At 33.5% G+C, this 8,990-nt stretch overlaps 2 protein-coding genes across 3 annotated transcripts; one reads left to right on the forward strand and one right to left on the reverse strand.

Moving 5' to 3' along the window:
- The first annotated feature begins 3,769 nt into the window (after nucleotides 1–3,769).
- Nucleotides 3,770–7,345, forward strand: LOC120630386 (lariat debranching enzyme). Of its 2 annotated transcripts, none has more exons than XM_039899605.1 (6): nucleotides 3,770–3,792; nucleotides 3,882–4,123; nucleotides 4,702–4,868; nucleotides 5,226–5,451; nucleotides 5,561–5,890; nucleotides 5,958–7,345. In XM_039899605.1, the coding sequence occupies exons 2-6, from the start codon at nucleotides 3,927–3,929 to the stop codon at nucleotides 6,538–6,540; spliced, it is 1,503 nt and encodes a 500-aa protein (XP_039755539.1). In that variant the 5' UTR covers nucleotides 3,770–3,792; nucleotides 3,882–3,926; the 3' UTR covers nucleotides 6,541–7,345. The 2 variants fall into 2 exon arrangements, with proteins under 2 accessions (XP_039755539.1, XP_039755540.1); XM_039899606.1 differs by having other exon boundaries at nucleotides 3,776–3,792; nucleotides 3,915–4,123.
- On the reverse strand, nucleotides 7,339–8,421 carry LOC120630387 (aprataxin). Its single transcript, XM_039899607.1, has 2 exons — nucleotides 7,887–8,421; nucleotides 7,339–7,789 (listed from the first exon to the last, which is right to left on the reverse strand). Exons 1-2 carry the CDS (start codon nucleotides 8,395–8,397, stop codon nucleotides 7,635–7,637), a joined length of 666 nt encoding a protein of 221 aa, XP_039755541.1. The 5' UTR covers nucleotides 8,398–8,421; the 3' UTR covers nucleotides 7,339–7,634.
- Between the last annotated feature and the right edge of the window lie 569 nt (nucleotides 8,422–8,990).

Consider the following 8,990-nt stretch of genomic DNA (forward strand, 5'->3'; position numbering starts at 1 on the left):
CTTATGCTCGGAACGTAGATATAAATGTATAACGCGCAATACGCAAAGCTTTGTTTACTTCTCAATCGGATAGGATTTTTTTCCTTTAATCTTTATAGTTCCCGAGATAATTATGATATTTTAATATGTAAGACAAACTATTGCTTTGGGCGTTCCTAAAACCTAATAAAAAAAACAATGTGCAACTTTTAGAAATTTGGTAGGTTATGCTTTTAATTAAATCAATATGGGATTTAAAAAAATGTTCTGCTTATTGAAAACCCATAGGTGGAAAATTAACGTAGAAGATACTTATTTGAGAACTCTATTTAAAAAAAGTGACGTGATAGAAACCCAGAGCTATGTACCTATATTAGATCAATTTTTGGTGTCTAATAGTTTCCTAGATAGTATCTCGGGTACTTGTAAAAAGTTTAAGAATTAAATCATTAATTTGGAATGTTTAGTACAGACTAAGTAGTAAGCGTTTTGGATAGTATCACATGTTACTCTGCCGATATCCATGATACACAAGGCACACAGTAGCTTTCCGTTATATTCTGTAAAAAATGTATAAAACTTTTTAGTGCAAATCTGAAATAATTCCACATATCTTATATACGATTTTATTGTTTCTTATTATCCAGTGTTGGGCATCGATACCTAACTGCCTATCTATACATTTAAATTCTTCTTTTTCTTGCCAAGAAAGCTTGTTTTTCTTGTCAATCTGGTGAATTCGTATCTAGTTTGTTGAAGTATTTACATCGTAAATAGCTCAGAATTTTCTGAGTTTTCCATCGCTAACGGTAGGAGTGGGCGGAACGGGGAGGTATCGCCGCCTTGCTCGCCATTGGCGCCGGCCACTGTGACGTCACTGCGCCCGCGGTTTTATCTCCATGCCTACTGACAGATCGCCATGACAATTAAAACTGAATGTAACGTCACATTCATTTTATTAATGAAACTCGTACCTACATAGCTTTATAACTGAAAGAATTTTTATCTAGGGTTCGAAAGTCAAATTTCTAAAGGAATTTCACCCAAAACCAAATTCAACAATAAATTATTTTGTATAAATGAAGCTTGAATACTAAGTATGTTCTACAACTAGGTTCGAGTCATAAAAATGTGAACTAGTGATTTTACGTCGTGTAATTACGTATAAGTACAACGCATAATGGGACCGTTTCGGACTAAACTCTTAAAAAAAAAAAAGAACTTTGCAATTCCGTCGAAGTAAACCTATATGGCTTACCGGCCCACGACAGGGCACGCGTTATGCAATGTTAATGGGAAGGGGGAAAAATTTATTTTTTAAACTTATATAGGTACCCATAAGGGATAAGTACCGGACCTGTAGGTAAAAATAAATAAATAAAAATAGGGGTTTAAAAAGTAACTTTTTCACGTAGCTTCCATATCTGCATCCTCTGCATCCTCGCTATAAACTTTCCAGACTTTTTAACAAGTTGCAAACTTATCATCCTTATACAAAACCTCGGATACAGGGTAGGTACAAAACGCAAAATTTGACAGTATCTAATAACGGCTAGGTTCTAGGTTTAACACTCATCGAGACTTATATATGGAGGAGAAAAGTTAATGGCAACCACCCTGGCGCAATGGTGAGCACTGTGGTCTTATTAGTGGGAGGTACCGGTTCGTTTCCCGGCAGGAGCAAATAGGAAATTTTTATAGATATAGAATTTTGTCTAGCCTGGCTGAAGGGAGGATGGCGAAGATGTCGCTAAGAAACCAATTAGGTTTATAGATTATAACTACTACACCCTAACAGACATCGTCAATGCCATCAGGAGAGTTTGGAGTTAACTTGTAGTGGAATAAAAAAAGGTTACCAAAGTTAGAAAGGATGCCGACTTAGGTATCTGATGACATTGCTCGATGTATTTTGCCTAAGAACAATGAGTAGGTAGGTACTAGTCCTAGAGTCTGAAAGAACTTAAATAAAAAGAGGTTCAGCTATATCTTATTAATTTCTTTTTATTACTATCACTAGCATTGGTGTGAGTGTAGCAAAAAATAGTGTTAATTTCTAATACTTTACAACGAGTCACGAAATTAAATGTTAAAACGGTTACATGTAGGTAACATAATACTAACAATTTAAAAAGTATATGATGAACTGCTTTACTATATTTAGTATATTTCATTTTGACACATAAACAAACATGTTTAAACATGTAATGAAGGTTGCTACGAAGTTTTTTTATTGAAACGGCAGAAATCTTGTATTAATTTTTTTTTTGTTTTTCTTGTATTGTTTCAAATTTTATGCAATAAACTCTTCTAAGTAAAATAAATAAATCTTCAACAAATGTGAAACTATACTTATTAATGAAAGTTTGAAGCCTTTAGTTAAAATATGTTGAGGGCTGTTATACTCATTTTCTGATTATTTTCGAAACGTTGCTCATAAGTTAACAGTGTTGTGAAATGTCTGTTTAATCGATAATTGTGTTCGAAGGCATCAGTAGCGCAGTGGTACTTATTATAATTTAGAGGCCTCGGGTTTGGAACCGGGCGGCGGGCAGTTTGGGAATTTATAATTATCGCATTTTCTCTGGTATAGCCTGGAGTAAGGCTTTTAGGCTGTACATTTACATTAGAGAAATGATTTTTAGATTCGGTCTATAATACGATCCTAGATAAATGATTTTTCTTTTTTATGACAATCTAAATAATTACGAAAAAACATTTTACGAGTGTCATTTTCTGGCAGCCTATATTTAAGTAAAAAGAGTACAAAATAATGCATTTCATTTCTATTTTAGTCCTGATTCCATTATTATTGATTGTTGTCTGTTGAAGTATTTCTTTGCAAGTTGCATGAGTATTGAATTATAATGCAGAACAAAAATTCATATGCTGAGCAAGTAAGCAGGTAGATACATAGTTGAAACTCGCTAATTAGCTGCTTTTTATTAAGCCCTCCAGTTGGTCAATTAACACGATCTAATTTTGTGCCCAATTCACGCAAGAAACTGCTAATTGAGCTGTCAAGGTGGCTAAGAATACTACCAACTGCCTTTCCTGAGCTTCATATCTAACACAAAACATTTTAAAACTTAGGTACTAACGGGGGTTCTTAGCTATTCAATCACAACTTTTTCTCTGAGAGAGTTGAATTTCGTCGGTTTGTTGGTTACAGGAAACTTATGCTTAAATTATAGAACAACCTTTACACCAACATATACAGACGAATTGGCAAAGTTTCCTACTTATCGTTTTTTGTTGTGGCTTCTTTAAAAGGTTGAAACCAGTCAAAGAGTAGAAAAAACCGTAGAAAGAGATTTTTCATTCACGTTTTTAATACAAACCGCTAAAGGTAGCCAGCCTCACATGCTAGGTTATGCTTGTCAGTTTTGCCTGTGCAAGCAAAACCGACAGGCACGACCATGTTTAATAGGGCTTACTCGTAACGACAACCCTGTATAAGCTCTCACCATCATGGCACCGGCATCACAGCAGTTCCGCTTACCGATTTAGTAAATAGTTCAATCATTCTCCTCATCATCATTCTTCGTAGCGCTTTATTTTTTTTGCATTTGCCTCATATAAGAAAACCTTGTAAATAAATGAGCAAGAGCAAGCTTGTGAAACTGTGGTAACATGATTTATTTGGAATATTTTTTTTATATTAGTACTGCTTTATTTAATGTCCGTGCCAATAATAATCCGAATTGCATAAATTCACTGATTGAATCTATGGTTGTCTATGAGTTTTAACTGACATTCTATTAATGTCATTTATGTTTGAATATCTGTGGTTTGATCTTTGAGCGTGGCTTGGTAGGTAGCGGAGTTTGTTGTTATTTTGTTTTAAATAATGAATTGAAACTTATAATATTTAATAATAACTTGTTACGTTTACCTTTTAGCAAGTAATATAACATAGTTCTTCCTTTGTTTAGTCAAATAATACAATGAAAATAGCTGTTGAGGGATGTGCCCATGGAGAACTGGATAAAATTTACGAATGCATTGAAACTTTACAAGAACGGGAGTGCATAAAGATTGATTTATTAATTTGCTGCGGAGACTTTCAATCTGTTCGCAATAACAATGATCTTAGAGCAATGGCGGTGCCGGAGAAGTATCAACACATATGCACTTTTTACAAGTAAGTCACGTCAATAACTTAACCTTTAAAATTATTGCTCAGCCAAGGTATTAAAGGTTCGTACTTGGTGACCTTGTGTAATGTTATAGCGATAATACTTGAGAGCCGTGGCTTTGCATGCATCTTAAAGGTAAAAGCCAAAGTTGGGCTTTTATATCCTTTGAATCAAATCAATCAACTCAATTTAAAAATATAACATTGAAATGGGAGCTGCTTAACAAGTGACAAATTGTGTCTAAAACGTAGAATGTGTACTAAATACACAATGCCCAATGGAATATAAAGTCAGGTTGTTGTACGAGGCAACTAAGAGAATATCTACAACAATCTCCAACCTGCCTGCCTGGAGTCGTGATAAAATGGGCAAACCCTTCCGTTAGACCTTAGTGCAGCAGTTGACTAGTATTCGGTATTGATGCGGAAGTTGGCCATAAAAAAAAAAAAAGTTGTGCTAATCCTATGTAATAAAGGCATGAAGAAGGGCAGTATACAAAAGCTAAATTTTTATATATAAGGTAATGATTATATTTAATAACGTGTCTGAAGTTGAATGTTTGTAATGGAAAATTCTAATACAGGTATTATAGTGGTGAGAAGTTAGCACCAGTGTTAACAGTTTTTATTGGTGGGAACCATGAAGCTTCAAATTATTTACAAGAATTGCCTTATGGAGGGTGGGTGGCACCAAACATTTATTATATAGGCAGAGCTGGTGTTATTAAGTTTGGCAATTTACGGATTGGAGGTATAAGTTGGATTTTTCTTCTTCTTTTTTTGATTCATGGAAAAAATTGTGTTTTGATACACGCAAAATATAAATCACTTACCCTTGTAAGTAATCATATGACTTACTTACTCATTATAATTGACTCATATGATTATTTTGTCACAACACTATTTCCTTTACATTAAAATATGTTAACACTAAAAATGTCAGGTTAGTCTGTCCTGTCTAGTCCTAATTAAAAGTCATACTTGATGTTGAGTATTTTTAAGGTTTTTTGCAATGCCTATTATCTGTCATTGTAAATCATAGATGACAGCAAAATAATGCCTGCTGTACAATTTTCAAAATGAAAGTGTTCATTGTTTATGTTGACAGGTTTATCAGGAATTTACAAAGGACATGATTATTTGCATGGACTTTGGGAGTGTTCACCTTACACACACAGTTCACTAAGATCAGTTTATCACATAAGATCATTGGATGTATACAGATTAAGTCAGGTGAAAGAGAAAATACATGTAATGTTATCACATGACTGGCCCAGAGGTATAGCTAACTATGGGGATAAGGAAAACTTGTTGAGAAGAAAACCTTTTCTACGGTAATAACATGCTATTTGTTGTAATGATTTATAAAAAAATATGAGTCAATATAATCTTCTATGTTGAATAGATTTACTAGTATTTTGTTGAAACAATTTTTTATTTTAGAGAAGACATTGAAAGCAACAGACTTGGAAGTCCCCCAGCAGAAACACTCTTACAGAACCTCAAACCACATTATTGGTTTGCTGCTCACTTGCATTGTCAATTTGCTGCCCTGGTTAAACATGAAAATGATGAAGAAACAAAGTTCTTGGCTCTAGACAAATGTTTGCCAAAGAGGAGACATCTGCAAATATTGGACTTGCCTTCGGAATATGATGGTGATAAGCAGTTAAAATATGACACCGAGTGGTTGGCTGTATTAAAAAATACAAACCATCTTTTATCTGTGAAAAATATTGACTGTCACATGCCTGGACCAGGTGGTAATGAAAGGTAACTAAAACATCATATTTACTAAAACACACAATGTCAGAATAACAATGAAAATGTTTTATTTTAGGTATGACTTTACTCCAACTACACAAGAAAAAGATAGCATAGAAAATTTGTTATCTAATATAAGAATAGGCAGTGAAAAGTTTGTTAGAACTGCTCCTGTTTATAAGACTGGAACCCCAAAATGCTTACCCAGCGAACCTCTTTTGAATCCACAAACAACATATCTTTGTGAAAAATTAGGAATTGATGACCCCATACAAGTTATTATGGCCAGGTCTGGACGAACAATGAGGCAATTATGTTTGGAAGAAAATAATGAGCCTCAAGTTGAAAAAACACCAATCAAATGCACAAAGCTTGTGCTTCCAGCTCCCATTACCCCTAGTGAAAATGAAAGTCAAGATTTATCACAAGAATATACCAATTTTACACCTGAGAACAGTTTTCAGTCTGATGCCACCAACACTACTTCAGAGTGTATAACACCACCTAGTGTAACAAAAAAAGTTTTTAAAAGACGTAATTTAGCAATATACACCCCTGAGCAAAATGAGCACTGTGATGTAAGCAATACAACTGATTCTGCTATCGACGCTAGTAGTCCCCGGTCAAGTAAATTTCATCGAAGTAATGAATTAGATTAAACAGTAATTGCAAATTTATACGCAGGAGTTATTTATAATGTATATCAAGTAGTTAGCCCAATTTGTTGTAAGTAGATCATGATTATTATAGATCAAAAGTCAGTGCAAATATTTTTATATAATTATTCTAGTTGATATTTAATTGAAACAATTAAGCAATAATTAACAATTTTTCTACAGATTAGATATAGAAAATGTGTAAAATTTTATTTAAAACTAAAAAAAACAAAATCTACAAGCAAATACCATTATTCATAGTAACAACTTACACATAATTTAATTAAATAGTAGTTCCTCACAAGTTTGTTAGTGAAAAAGTACTTCAATAAAGTACTTTGTATACTTTCGTATTGATTTGATGAAGCGGTGATGTGAAGCTTCACTTTTGGACATAGGGTTCACTTTCTTGTTGTACGCTCAGACAGAAATGCTGACAGCGTTGGTGCCGGATAGACCCCAAACCACAAACTGGGGGTAGTCGCTGCTTATGTTCCACTAAGTTTCTTAAACAAACATTCCATCTACCTGCATCTTCCAGCCGATAACCTTCCTCAAGATTTCGGCTATCAAATGCAAAAAATATTTTCGAAGTCCAACTTAGTTCCAGTGATTAGCCCATTCTAACTAAAATAAAAACTCTTCATCTTAATTATTATAGGTGTTCAAGAAAATGAAATAAGCTGTAAAATTCCTGCTATATTGATAGGCAATATTGAGTGCAATCTTGATATTTGAATATTGGTTTCTAACCGCATAAAATATGTATTACTGAGAGAAAAATTAAATTTTGCTGAGAGACAGATAATCTGCATTTTTATTTACAACTTTCATAATAAGAATAAAAAAACACAGTGCAAAATTATTAGATAGATTAAAGCTAGTGTAAAAACCGACTTGGCTAAAGTTGCTTGTAACTAGGTACAATATACCAGCTTGAGCAAATCTTTGCATTGATCATACATGCTATGATGCAAATTTGCACACCATTAATAGCTGGATTATTTGTATGATCCAGCTATTTAGAGCTAAGCCTAAGCCTAAAGTTTTAAACCTTTAATTAACAAAATTAATGAAACAATATAAATGGAAACTTATTATAAATGAGTTAATAAATGTTGCTTCAATTGAGGTATATTTTTTGGTTCAAAGCTACATTGATTGCACTTAAGTGGAGTTGAAATTAAACCTTTGTGCATGTCACTTGAAATCCTTTCTATGCAACCATTTTCTTTTAACTTTCGCAACAAATCTGTAAAGACAGTACAATAAATTAACAAATCAGTGTAGTTACTTAATAACATTTCCTCAAGTAAAATACAAATGAATTTTTTTTCATTTTTACCAACCTTCATAGGGTATAAAAAAACTAGTGGTAAAACTATTCCAATGTATTTTAGTTTTTAGACATTTTGAATCCATATCCTTACTAATTATGTGCATGTGAAGCCTTTGCATGCTAGGAACGGCATGAAAACCGGCTCTAAGATCAACGTCTGTAAGTTCATTTTTAATTGTTTGAAACATAGTTCCAAACTCAGTGATAAGATCTAAATGTGTTTTATCTAATTTATAGATGCTGCTTATTTCTTTCGTAGGTAAAACTAGATAATGTACTCTAGCTTTTGGGTATTTATCACGTATAACAACAATACGTTCTGTTTCTTTGTAAACAGCATCAGGATCTTTCATAGATTCCACTAAGCCTAATGACCAATGTTTCTTTGATTCTTTTACGGGCCTCTGTAATGTTTCACCATCCTTTAATGATCTTTTGCTCATATTTAATCGTAATGCCAATAATAGATATCGTTTTGATTTTTTTACTAATTTGTCTGTTTTGTCAGCCACTAATTTCATCGCATAGACAAACCAGTAAATAAAGACGAGCCCGGCATAAACAAGAATTGAATTGAATAGTTGGTTGTCAAATGTCAATTGAAATGTATAATGTTGTAATTGTCACAGATTATTGTTATAACTCGTGGACATAGATAATCATAGGCACGGACCTTTAACACCAGACTCCAACCCGATGAATATGGAATATTAAGGAGCGGCTCTAATATAGGTCAGAGCGCAGTAACGAGCACGGATAAAAGTATTAAGTTAAAGTTTAGGTTAGCATAGGTTGTTCGTAGGTTTACACCCAACCGAAACATTTCGCTAATAGCCATGCTTGCATTTTTAACTGCCTCCATTGGTCTTGTCTGAGTGTAATGACCTGTTTAAACCAATGAGGGCCTTAATTCGATCAAAAATAATAAATAGCCAACGAAAAAACTGCCTACATTATTGGGATCGATTGCTGGTTCGGATCAAGAAACGTTAGGTTCGTCGGTATCACTAAAATTTTATTTTGATAATAACCGTTTAACTCTTAAATTTCGACACGCAATTCTAGTAATAGTAAGCCTTCCAGTTTTTTTCCTAATTCACGGTCCAGGGGTTTT

Source organism: Pararge aegeria, chromosome 16 (assembly GCF_905163445.1).
Source record: "Pararge aegeria chromosome 16, ilParAegt1.1, whole genome shotgun sequence".
NCBI lineage: Eukaryota > Metazoa > Arthropoda > Insecta > Lepidoptera > Nymphalidae > Pararge > Pararge aegeria.

What these genes read in the sequence shown, in the direction of transcription:
- LOC120630387 (XM_039899607.1), bottom strand. Translation starts at nt 8,397, where the DNA reads ATGAAATTAGTGGCTGACAAAACAGACAAATTAGTAAAAAAATCAAAA. An exon ending in TTTTTTTATACCCTATGAAG is followed by an intron (nt 7,790 to 7,886) that starts GTTGGTAAAAAT and finishes CTGTCTTTACAG; the next exon opens with ATTTGTTGCGAAAGTTAAAA.
- LOC120630386 (XM_039899605.1), top strand. Translation starts at nt 3,927, where the DNA reads ATGAAAATAGCTGTTGAGGGATGTGCCCATGGAGAACTGGATAAAATT. An exon ending in CACATATGCACTTTTTACAA is followed by an intron (nt 4,124 to 4,701) that starts GTAAGTCACGTC and finishes ATTCTAATACAG; the next exon opens with GTATTATAGTGGTGAGAAGT. An exon ending in TGGCAATTTACGGATTGGAG is followed by an intron (nt 4,869 to 5,225) that starts GTATAAGTTGGA and finishes TTATGTTGACAG; the next exon opens with GTTTATCAGGAATTTACAAA.